The 13,158-nt window shown below is 38.3% G+C and overlaps 1 protein-coding gene across 3 annotated transcripts in view; it reads left to right on the top strand.

Moving 5' to 3' along the window:
• rpgra (retinitis pigmentosa GTPase regulator a) overlaps window positions 1-13,158 on the top strand; it is a 71,041-nt gene that overhangs the window by 51,361 nt on the left and 6,522 nt on the right. For 2 of the 3 annotated variants that reach the window (XM_080203866.1, XM_080203865.1), the window contains 7 exons: window positions 1,546-1,704; window positions 3,130-3,285; window positions 7,700-7,824; window positions 9,866-10,057; window positions 10,801-10,990; window positions 11,937-12,043; window positions 13,035-13,100. In XM_080203866.1, the coding sequence (XP_080059992.1) occupies window positions 1,546-1,704; window positions 3,130-3,285; window positions 7,700-7,824; window positions 9,866-10,057; window positions 10,801-10,990; window positions 11,937-12,043; window positions 13,035-13,100 (995 nt within the window). The remainder of the gene's footprint in view (window positions 1-1,545; window positions 1,705-3,129; window positions 3,286-7,699; window positions 7,825-9,865; window positions 10,058-10,800; window positions 10,991-11,936; window positions 12,044-13,034; window positions 13,101-13,158) is intronic. The other variant, XM_080203867.1, reaches the window with a different exon arrangement.

The raw sequence follows: 13,158 nt of genomic DNA on the forward strand, positions 1-13,158 counted from the left end.
GATTCTTTCCTCTATTAATCCTCTCACTTTCATGATTTACATCATGAAATATTTGTAGTTGTTGCTTAAGATACTTAGTTGGATTATCCTTCTTCCTCCTCAAAGCCCTGATCTTCCTTGCTAGCTCAATTAATGCTGCAATTATAAATGACATGATTTCTGCCCCTTGTGTTCTGTGGTAGATTTGTAGTCAAGCTGAAATTATACTGCCCACATAGATTTTCCCCATGGCCGAGGGTCCAGTAGCTGCCAAACTGAATGAATGTTGTTTGTTATGCTCTGACCTAGGCTTATTGGCTTTGTTGCCTACAGTTCAAAGGCAGTATCAAAATATCTCGAAACATCCCTGTTGACCCTGGGATGAACAACAATCTGCTTAGCCACACCAAAGAATTATCAAACCAAATAACCTAGTGGCTCCAGAAATTTAATTAGTGGCTTAAACTGCATAAAATGCTGATTTTTTTTTTTCTGGTCTCATTTTGTACAATTTTTTATCAATTATTTGCCTGTTTATCACGGTAGAGTTTGGACTGCACTTCAACAGGGAAAAGGTGAATAAAAACCTACAAAAGTAGCTCTGTCAGATGCACAAGATTTGTCTGCAACAGCTGGAAATTTCCAGTACTCTTATCCAAGTAAATTTCCAGACAAAAGACCAGGACTATGTGGGGGAAGCATTGATGATTAGTCAATTGAATAGTTGTTTGAGCCACATGCATGCACACACACACTCACACATAAAATTTCAGAGTAAGTTTAGTTTTCCTTTCACCAATAGTTCTGGAAACGTTAGGTTTCTAGGTTTTCTTTCTTCATTTGTGGAACATGGGCATCACTGGCTGGCCAGCATTTATTGCCCATCACTAGTTGCCCTTGAGAAAGTGGTGGTGAGCTGCCTTCTTGAATCGCTGCAGTCCAGTTGCTGTGGGTTGACCCACAATGCTATTAGGGAGGGAATTCCAGGATTTTGATCCAGTGACTGTGAAGGAAAGGCAATATATTTCCAAGACAAGATGATGAGTGGCTTGGAGTGGAACTTGCAGCTGGTAGTGTTCCCATGTATCTGCTGCTCTTTCGAGATGTAAGTAGTCATGGGTTTGGAAGATGCAGTCCAAAGATCTTTGGTGAATTGCTGCAGTGCATCTTGTAGATAGCACACACTGCTGCTATTGGGCGTCAGTGATGGAGGGAGTGGATGTTTGTGGATGTGCCAATCAAGCAGGCTGCTTTGTCCTGGATGGTGTCAAGCTTCTTTAGTGTTGTTGGAGCTGCACTCATCCAGGCAAGTAGGGAATATTGCAAACCAAAAGTATTTTTCTAAATGGGTAACATTTTTGCAGCAAACTTTTTCAAAAAATAGAGTTGTAGATTTGATCTCGTTGCAGAAATGTTACTGCAGTACTGTTTTATGCAGTTATAAAGCATTTGTTCGAATTCCCATAAATTTTGAATCAGCTGCCCAATGATTGCAGCTTCACAAGTGAACATAGTAGGGGCATCTGTAACTGGATTACTACAATACACTTTATCTGATTCCCACAGATGATGGACAGCTTTACACCTTTGGAGAGTCTGACAATGGAAAGCTGGGATTACCACTTGATCGACCGATAAATCACCGGATCCCTCAGCCTGTTGCTGGTATTTCAGGAAAAGTCACCCAAGTTTCCTGTGGGGGAGATCATACCATTGTCCTTACAGGTGCATTTGCAATTTGTCAAATAGATTTCAAAGATTGATGTGAAAATTCACACTGAGATATATATCAAATTATAGAAGTTGCTTCCCTATACTTAGGCTTAAAATTAACCTACATTTGTCTAAAACTGCAAGAAGCCTTATGAGACATTTGAAAAAGCGGATGTACTTTCAAATCTTCCATTGTTTGTGTATTTGTTAAAGTATTGGAACTGATGCAAATTGGCTCTTCACATTGAGTTCACTGGACTGAAGTTAGGAATTGTGTTTATCCTGTTACATCCTGCATTTCCTCGTTAGTGTACTGGTTATCTCTGCCTATCATGGGGGAGACCACGGTTCAGTTCCAAAATGGCAAGCTGTTATGGGCAGCATTGGGTTAGCACTGCTGCCTCAAGGTGTGCCAGAGATGCGAGTTCAATTCCGGGCTTGGATCATTGTCTGTGTGGAGTTTGCACATTCTCCCTATGTCTGTGTGGGTTTCCTCCGGGTGCTCCGGCTTCCTCTCTCAGTCCAAAGATGTACGGATTAGGTGGATTGGCCATGCTAAATGCCCCTTAGTGTCAGGCTAGGGTAAATGCATGGGGTTATGGGGTTGGGGCCTGGGTGGGATTGTGGTCGGTGCAGACTTGATGGACCCAATGGCCTCCTTCTGCATTGTAGGATTCTATGATTCCAGTGATCTGAATTTGCATGCCTTATTGCTCAGTAAACTACTTAAAATTTTGGCATAGCAATAAATGGGTATCAAAGTTGAAAAAAAAAACATCTGGTGGAATTCTACATTTCATAGAATCATAGAATGCCTTCACTGCAGAAGGGGGCCATTCAGCTTAGCCCATCGAATCTCCCATCACTGCCAGTCCGAAAGAGCATCTTACCCGGGCCCATCCTATGCCCGATTCCCGTAACCTATACGTTTACCTCGTTAATCCCGTAATTTACAGATCTTTGGCTACGAACAGGCAATTTGGAAAAGCCAATCCACCTAAACTGCACATCTTTGGACTGTGGGAGGAAACTAGGGCACCTGGACAAAATCTACAGGGAGAATAGGCAAACTCCACACAATCACTCAAGGCTGGAAGTGCCTGATACTGAGGCAGCAATGCTAACCACTGCCACCATGCCGCCTGGTCATTTTGTGTTGCATCATTTTCATAGTAGCACTTTATCTCATTTTATGGATACAAAATGTTTCAAATTCTAGTCTGTAAGATAGCAAGTTCTTAGCACTATTTCAAAACCTGCCAATGAGTCCTTCCACTTGCAAAATAGCTCTAATATGGTCTGTGTCTCATGCAAGTGAGAACATTAGTTCTTAACCAAAAGATTTACTTGTAATCAAGGGAAAAATTTGCAACATTTACATTCTGTTAGTAGTTTTGTCAGCTTCACCCCATTTTTTTGTGTTTGGTCTGTCTACAGAAGAGAATGTGTATGCATTTGGCTTTGGCCAATTTGGCCAGTTAGGACATGGCACATTCATTTTTGAATCTTCATTGCCAAAGGTAGTAGAACAGTTGAAGAAGAAGAAGGTTCAGTTTATTTCATGTGGGGAGAATCATACTGCTGTAGTGACAGGTATGTAATACTTTTGTGTTGGTGCTCAGAAGAGCTAAAATCAAAAAACTATATTTTATATTGTTTTTTAAAATCTTGTTTACAGATGTAATACTTAAAGGTATTTTAATGGAGACAAATACAGGACATAAACCTACAACAATCTGACTCAGGGAGGAAGTGCCGCAGACCAAGCCAATCTAATACTAAAGGAGAACAGAGGGTGCTGTAAAAACTTAACAGGTCGGGTAACATAACTTTTGTAATTTGTTTTGCTCCTCTGACTTGAGGCCTAGACTCTGCTTTCTCTCCTTGTAGATTCTGCTGGACCTGTGGAGTTTTTGCATCAACCTCTGTTCTTGATCAAGGTTCCAGCATCCACAGTGTTCTGCTTTAAATCTTAAAGGAAGTTCCTTTAAAAGTTGCATATCTTGACATTGCAACACTAGGGAGAGCATGTCCTTCAGAGGTTGACCCTGGAAATAGAAGTTGAGAATATTCCCTTTGAGGATGTCTTTCCCACTCAACGAATGAGATCCTAAAATCATTCATATTTTGCCCATACTTGTCCAACAAGTAAATCAAAAACACCTAAAAGCTTCTGATGCAGATCTTTGATGCATATATCCAAATTTGACTTGACTTCAAAAGAGTAAAAAGTAAGTTTTCATATGTCTTCCATTCTTAAACCATTAAAACTATTAAACCATTTAAACTATTAAAGTGAGCTAACAAAGAGCATAAAAACTGACTGTAAAAAAAAGTTTCCGGTGGTACATAAAGACAAAAAAATGACAAAAATGAGTAGGCCCCTTACAGTTAGAATCAGGAGAGTTCATATTGGGTGAACAAAGAAATGACTGAGGAACAAAATTCATACTTTGCTTCTATTTTCACAAAGGAAGACATGAATAATGTATCAGATGTTCTGAGAGAAACAAGTTTTAGTGAGGAGCTGAAGGAAATCACTATTTGTAGAGAAATGTTTTTTGGAAATTGATGGGTTTGAAGGTGGATAAATCTCCAGGGCCTGATAATTTCCGTCCCAGAGTACTTAAGGAAGTAGCCCTGGAAATGTAAGCTCACTATTCAAAAAGAGATATAGGGAGAAAATAGGGAAATATAGACCTGTGAGTCTAACATCAATACTGGGGAAGTTGCTAGAGTCCATTATCAAGGATTTCATAGCTCAGCATTTGGAAGGCAGTGGTATCATCAGACAAAGTCAGCATGGATTTACAAAGGGGAAATCATTCTTCACAAATCTATTGGAATTCTTTGAGGATTTAACAAGTGAAGTTGACTAAGGAGAACTGGAGGATGTGGTCTACTTAGACTTTCACAAGGCTTTCGACAAGGTCTCATGTAGTAGACTGCTATGTAAAGTTAAAGCACATGGGATTGCAGGTAGTGACATGAAATGGATAGAAAGCTGGTTAGCAGATGGGAAGCAAAGAGTTGGCATGTAGGTGTCTTTTTCTGATTGGCAGGCAGTTACTAATGGGATACTGCAAGGATCTACGCTGGGACCCTATCTGTTCACATTATATGTTAATAATTTAGAAGGGGGAACTAAATGTATTATCTCCAAATTTTTAGATGATTCAAAGTTGGGTGGGAGGGTGAGCTGTGAGGAGAATGCTTCAGTGTAACTTGGACTGGCCGAGTGAGTGAGCATCTGCATGGCAAGTGCAGTATAATGTGGTTAAATTGAGGTTATCCACTTCAGTATCAGTAACAGCAAGGCAGATTATCATTTGAATGGTTATAAAATGAGATAGGTGGATACGCAGTGATACCTTGATGTCATTGCGCATCAGTCACTGAAAGTAACGGGTAGGTACACCAGGCAGTAAAGATGGCAAATGGTATGTTGGCTTACGTAGCAAGGGGGTATGGGTATCAGAATAGAGATGTTTTACTGTAATTGTATAGGGCATTGGTGAGCATTGTGTGCAGTTTTGATATCCTTATCTGAAGAACGATATCCTTGCTATAGAAAGAGCGTAGCAGAGGTTTACCAGGCTGATTCCTGGGATAGTAGGTCTATCATATGAGGGTGGCAGGCCTGTCAAAGTTGGTTAGGATTAAATTCTTTGGAGTTTATAAGAGTGAGAAGGATTCTCATAGAAACTTTAAAATTCTAATTAGATATGGTTCAGAAAGAATGTTCCTGACGGTGGGGGTGTCCAGAACCAGGGGTCACAGTCTGAGGATAAAGGGTAGATTGTTTAGGGAAGAGATGTGGAGAAATTTCTTCACCCAGAGAATGATCAGTCTATGGAATTCACTATCACAGTAGTTGAGGCCAAAACGTTAGGTGATTTCATGAAAGAATTAGTTATAGCTGTTGGGGCTAAAGGGATTGAGGGATATGGGGGGGAATCAGGATATTGAATTTGATGATCAGCCATGATCAAAATGAATTGTGGAGCAGATTCGAAGGGCTGAACAACATACTCCTGCTCCTATTTTCTATGTTTAACATTTGTTGCCAAACAAGTACTGGGGCAAATTTCTAGATGAAGCATTTTTGTTAAATTACTAACTCCTGACACTGTTTTGACGGCATCACTGCCTTTCTTGTGTATCTGCAAATAAGGCTTTCAGTCAGTGTTCTTCTGAATATAAATGCAGAATGTTACAAATATCAGAAATTTGTATTAATACAGTACTTGAAAACACAAATGATAAAATATGTATATAACTATCTATAATATATTAAAAATATTGCACCTCTGTGCACTCGCTGTTTGTTCATCTAAGCATGTGTGTGTGGAGCAAAGAGAAAGTGTGTGCCAGATAAAAATATTCAACTTTGCTTCTTGAACTTACTACCATCTTTGCTTACTGTTGTGTGCGAAAAGTATTCCTCAGTGCTAACAGATAAAAAGAAAACACGTTGTGTTTCAAATAATCAATTTAAGTTAAATTTTAAATTCTGCCTTGTTCATTGTCATCACTGGTTGTTCGGTCTACAAACTATTGTTAATTGCACCTGCTGCCTTTTGCCCCTTCCTCATCTTCACCACTATGTACCTTATCCTCTGGGTTTTATTTGCTGTTGTGCCTGGTAGATTTTTGCTCCTTTGTACTTTTGGCCTCCTAATTAATTCTGTACTACAATGTTCTACTCTTGCTCATTCCCTCGATGATTCCTCACACTCCTCGCTGCTTTTATTTGCTATTCTCATCCATGTTGGATGGCTTTCCATTTTGAATATAATTTGAGAATACTCTGTTGATGTATACTTTGTGAAATGTCATGGTCCAAACCTGAATTATATATTGAATAGAAACAGCAAACTAAAGAATTGAGGATTTTGCTATGCTTTCTGGAAATGTATGACTTTTATCTTTAATTACATTTTCTTGCCCAGTTGCCATTAGACTGTGGTATAAATCGTTATTGGAACGTATAATTCATCATTCATTTAACTTTACAGCAGCCGTCAATGCACCACGTGTTTAATGGGTATTTTAATAAAAAGGGGCTTGGGGAACTACTCTGTGGTTAGGCTGAATTGGTGCACAGAATCTACATCTAATTATGTTTGAAATGTAGCCAAGCGCTCTCCTGCAGATTTTTTGGAGACAGGCTGCTTGTTGAGTGCTGAATTTGGTAATAAGGTAAAGCTGTTTGGAATCAGGAATTAATGAATTTGTGTCTCATCTATTAAGAGATGGTCAAACTAAAGCCAGCTGGGTACCATTGATGAATGACACATGTCTCTAAAACCTGAATTTTAGAAACTGTTTGCGAGGCCGGGCATACCCACCTGGGTATCCCATTAAGAAGGGTTGAATGAGTTCTTTCTCACTCAGTGGAAAAATATGCAGATTTGTGTCGGTTCTTAAGTTTGTCTTGTTTCTCTAATACAGAATTCAAAACCTGAAGGCCCCTTTGACTTAAATCTGTAACCTTGCATGCAAGTTTTGTATTATGGACTGTGATCCAGGCTCAGGATTATTAGGAGGTGTAGCAAAGGATCTCATATTTAAGAATCAAAGAACTGTAAGTTAAATGCTGTGTTCATCTTTAATGGTATAGGCTTTGCTTTGATAAACCTGATTTGTAAAGTTGACTTAATCTGCATGGTGTGATGGTCGTTATTTTTTGAATATCCAAAGATTGATGGACGATGAGAGGGTTCATATCTCCTTTTTGTGCATTGTTTAATTTACAGTAACATTTAATATTGGGATGTACTATATTATCCGGCTTTGTATGCTGAAGGACACAACTGGGCTTGTAGCGAGTGAGGGAGAACTTCCCGAGTACTCAAGTGGTTATCAGCAGAGAGCACAAGTGAAATATTTGGTCTTCCCTAAAAACAGAGCAGGGCTGTGTCAGTCCATACAGTTTATTAAGATGTAGTGCAACAGAGGTGCCCAATTGTCAATCTTTTTATCATTGCTTATATCTTATTGGTAGATAATGGCCTTTTGTATACTTTCGGAGATGGACGTCATGGCAAGTTGGGACTTGGAGAAGAGAATTTTACCAATCAATTCAAACCTACTCTTTGCTCTAGATTTTTGAAGTTAGCAGTCCAATCAGTAAGTATTCAAAACAATATTCTATTCAGTCACTAGATTCAGTTGATTATAATTTTCAATGCATAAAATGTCATTATATATCCACGTGAGCTGGAAGGATTTTGGATTCCCTAACTTTAATTGTAGATCAGGAGAGCAATTAATCTGTGTAACATAGAGGTGATGTTTTGACTGCAGAGCTATTGTTAGGGCCTGGTTTCAATCTGAGTTGACAAGGCATGTTTTTTTAAAATTTTCCTACAGTGTATTGTTGCCAATGCAGTTAATAAAACTGTTTATGTTGTTTCTTCTTAATTCACCTCTTAGTTGTTGCCTCCTGCTGGAATATTTTCCCCTTCTGACGGGTTGAATAGGAGGCCTATACAAGTTTCATTATCCCGAAAGAGGGGCATTGTAGTGTGTAACAGAACATGCCACTGGATGTGAATAAATCCTGATTGATATCTGCCCATACAAAGCACCTGCCCATTTTTCTTGGAGGAGCCGTGGACATTCCTGGAGTTTCTAAATATCCAGAAATCAGCAGGAAATAAAATCTGTTGGGTGCCACTATAATTTTGTGATGTTACTGAATGAATTATATCAGTTATTCACTATTTCAACCTAAACTTTTCAGGCTATCCACAGATTATTGGCCCCAATTTTGCAGTTGCAATGATGACAAAGCTGGCAGCATTTCTATCAGCTCTTTGTGAAACTGAGACCAACTTCTGATTTTCGCACATGTGCTGTTGAATGTGGAAATCCAGATGTTTGCTGTCAGTCATTCTCTGTCCCTCCACTTGTGATGTCCTTGCAGGCGGAGTTCAACTTGAACTGATATGAACTACCTCTTCCTGCATTATTAGTTTCACTGTAAAGGCCTTTGAGAAAATAACACTGTGTTGAATGCGGTGTAACTGGGTTTTTAATGACACAGTCCTGAGAAACTAATTTTATACTTGCAGAATATCAAATTTTCCATTCTGATAAAAACTCTATAAATGTTTAAAAATAAAATTGAGCTTAATATTTATGTTTTTACCTAAATTCATGTATATAGTCCAACCTTTATTTTACTGTCGGTAAAATGATTAGAAGGTGAGTTATAATCTGAATTTTTTTGCTTCCTAATTTTTTTCTGAGAATTCTTTCAAGTGGTTGGCTGCTTAACCTGCTTAATGACATCACTGTTATTGGATGCCAGAGACTCCCTATATCTGAAATTAACATTGGGAAATGTGAAATTCCTGCCACAGAGATTGCTAGATACTTATGCTTTATTTGGGGTCAACAGCGAATGCTGACATTTGGCTACTGATTGCAAAATCTAGGTTATTAATAAGCTGAAGCACTGCAGAACCATATAATGGGCCATGCTGCTATCAACAGGGTATTTGGAATTTTGTTTTCCTTGCTTTTCTGAGTGAATTTCAGTCACTGGAGTGTTTTGGATCCTTCCTTTAGGATCTGTACCCTCCAATTTGGCTTATGGGCGGTGGCAGGCGGCACGGTAGCACAGTGGTTAATACTGCTACCTTACAGCGATAGGGACCCGGGTTCAATTCCAGCATCGAGTCACTGTCTGTGTGGAGTTTACACGTTCTCCCCGTGTCTGTGTAGGTTTCCTCTGGGTGCTCCACAGTCCAAAGATGTGTGGGTTAGGTCGATTGGCCATGCTAAACTGATCCTAGCATCAGGAGGGTTAGCAGGACAAATATGTAGCATTACAGGAATAGGTGATTGCGATTGGTGCAGACTCAATGGGCTGAATGGCTTCCTTCTACACTGCAGGGATTCTATGATTATGTAAATGAAGAATCAAAGACATCTCCAGAAGTTACACCAAATAGAAGGAAAATTATTCCTAGCTTTTTCTACTCTTCCAATCAAATATATAGGCCATGGCACACTTTCCTGGAATTGTCAGAAGAGCAATGCATGCTGAAGTTATGCTTCACCAGGAGTTCAATGACAAAAGTTGTTTTTTTCTTGTTGCAAATGATCTCCAGGGCAAGATTATGATAAACACTAGCGCTGCTTTCTTTGATATCTTTTGTAGGTTGCCTGTGGAGGTTGTCACATGCTTGTACTTGCCAGACCCAGACCAAAGGGTTCAGAAAATATTGTGATTGAGGACGATGACATAAATGAGAATTACTTGACTGATACTTATTCTGCAGTACTGGGCGATTCAAGTACAACAAGCACATTACATCGAGCACTATCAGCACGTATTAGGCGCCGAGAGCGAGTATGTGCAAAAAAATGCATTTATTATAATATAAAAAAACTACAGTTTTTTCATAGTAATTGGGAGGTCTGGAATAAGATGCTTTTGGTATAAGTTACATGTGAAATGTTTAGAATATTTATACAGAAAGGCTTACAGGATTAGAGTTTGAAGCAGAAACTATGTTAATATTCACGATTGCATTGGATAGGAGTAACATGGTGGCACAGTGCTTGGCACTGCTGCCTCACAGTTCCAGAGACCGGGGTTTGATTCTGGCCTTGGGTGACTGTGGATTTTGCATGTTCTTCACATATCTGTGTGGATTTTCTCGAGGTGCTCCGGTTTCCTCCCTCATTGCCGAGATGTACAGGTTAGGTGGATTGGCCCTGTTAAATTGCCGTTTAGTGTCCAGAGATGTGGAGGTTAGGTGGATTAACCATGGTAATGTGTGGGGTTATGGGGATAGCATGAGAGGGTGGGTCTGTGTGAGATGCTGTTTTGGAGAGTTGGTGCAGACTGATGTGACGAAGAGCCTCTTTCTGCACTGTAGAGATTCTATTAATCTTATGGTTCTATGGAGCCCTCTGTTTAATTTTACAAAAGGATATGACAGTTGTAATACGGCAGCTTACCCAAATTTTCATTTTGTTGAGGGAAAAATACTAGTTGGTAATTAATTATTCATTATCTGGCACTGCTCTGTAACTCATGATTTTACTTATAATATACAAAGCCTTGTTTACTTATAGTTTTATTTTCAGGAAATGTCTCCAGAAAAGTTTGGTCAACTGACACGCACACTACCTCCAATTGGAGCTAGTCTCCTTAATTCTTCCCTGCCCATCAGTAGTCAGACAATTCCTAGAATGAAAGTTGCTGAAGAAAATCTCATTGCCTCAAAGCCAATTAATGGCGTTAAGATCTTTGAAGAAGCGTCATCTCCCAACATAGGTAATGTACTCACAGCTGGAACCACTGCACAACAGTGACCAAAGAAGTTGCTTTCATTATACGAAATTGCAGGATTTTTGAAATGTTTTGGGACACACATTTGATAGTTCCTTTCACTTAGTTCTTAAAATGATAATTGCTTTAACAATTACAACAGAAACTTAATATTTTACTTAATATTTAAACAGAAATATTGCATATCTTAGCATAGCTGAATGCATAAATTTTTTTTTAAAGTCAAAGTGGTCTGACCCATTCACAACATTCAATAATTAATGTTATTATGCATTTTTATAAAAGCAGTTTGAAATTTTTGAAAATTAATTACAATAATACAAAGACATTAAAAGATTATTGAAGTGAATTAAATAATTGGCTTTAGGCCAATTTTTTTTACATTTGGCTCGTAAGCCTAATGTTAATGTGGAATATTTTACAGTACTTATCTCGGATTCACCCAGAACTGTTACTTTGCCTTGTGTTTTGAGCATTCATAAAAATCAGATATAGCTGCAGGTTAAATGAAATACTGATATGGAGATTGAGAACTTTCAAAATGGGGGTAGGCTACAGTTCACATGTGTATTATAACGTTAACATTCAAAACTGAAATGAAATTATTTGACACATTCCAGAACATATATCTTAAGGGACATAATTTTCAGGAAATAGAGGCATGATCAAAATTAATTCAAGTTCGTGAAATTAAAATGATTTTAATATTTACTGCACCATCAAGTTATAGTATCTTGACATCTTGTCCCTTTTTGTTGATGCAGGGTTGAAATGGTATGTGAAGGGAATTATCTCCATTGTACTTCTAAATGCTTTCACCTTGAAATTAAGTAGTATATTTGGCACACATTGAGAATACAGATGTGCTAGCCTTGATTTACTTTCTTCATTCCCTGAGAATAAATATTAATCAAATTTATATTTTTTTTAGTTCCAAGGGTCAAAGATATCAAAAATGCTCAAGAGAGCTCAGTTGAAGAGGAATCTGAAGAGGAAAACGACAAAGGCCTTGGTGACACCACTGATTTGTTGAACATGGTAAGGTGACACAATGCATAATGGATGGTTACGATTATTGTGGAAATATGGTGGATAATTTAGAAAAAAGAAATCACTACAGCAAAATTTGAGTTGATTCATTCTGATATGAGGAATAAGGAAATTAATGAGGCCATAACATACTGGGCTCATTTACAGAGGAATAGAATATGAAGTCATGGAGATAATGTTATATTGTTGTATAACTATTCCAATTGGACTGTTGTGTGCAGTTCTTATCTCCATATTAGAAAAAGGATATCAAAGGATGTACAAAAGCAATTTAAAAGAATATTATCAGAAATTCAAAGCTGGAATGAACAAGCAAGATTGAGTAGTTTGGGCTTTTATTTGTCCTGCAAAAGAGGAGACCTGATAGAGGTTTTTAAAAGTATGAAAGAGTTTGCTAGGGCGGACATGGAGAAATGACTTCCACTGATAGGTAAGTGCAAAATATTGGAGTATGAATATGAGTTACTCATTAACAGGATAAATGATTAATTTAAGAATTTCCTTGCAAAGAGTGGCAAAAATGTATGTGTCTTTCTCAGACACTTAGAGTAGCACATCAATCTTACTGATAGATGCTGTTTGAATGCAGATTGGAGGATTTAAGTGTCTGGTTGAAATTCCTGAATTCTGTCAACCAGGTCCTCTTGGATGGAGCAAATTCTGAAACCCAAAGCTGTCCACAACTGTAGCATAGCGGCTGCATAACTGGACTAATAATTCGGAGGCCTGGACTATTGAACTGGTGTGAAAATCCCACTACGGCAGGCATGAGTATCAGTGATGGTGAATGTATAACTATAGAATGACAGTGTTTGACAGAAATTTCTGAATGTTCCAGATTGTAGAACTAATCTTTAGGCATTTAACAACTTTAGGGAGGCTGTTCCAATTGTGAATATATATTTTGTTGATGTTCAAAATCCTGTGTTTATCATCTGATTATTTTGAAGTATAACTTTGTACAAATTTTGCTCTTCAGACACATGCAGTGGTTGTGAATCCTAATGACAAGACACTGACCTTATCACCAGTTCACAAGGAAAAGGTAAGAGCAGTGTTGATCTTGTTCATCTAAACTTTTAGAACAGTTATTACTGAATTAT

This window comes from Carcharhinus amblyrhynchos, chromosome 15 (genome assembly GCF_965287045.1).
Source record: "Carcharhinus amblyrhynchos chromosome 15, sCarAmb.v2.hapA, whole genome shotgun sequence".
Classification (NCBI taxonomy): domain Eukaryota; kingdom Metazoa; phylum Chordata; class Chondrichthyes; order Carcharhiniformes; family Carcharhinidae; genus Carcharhinus; species Carcharhinus amblyrhynchos.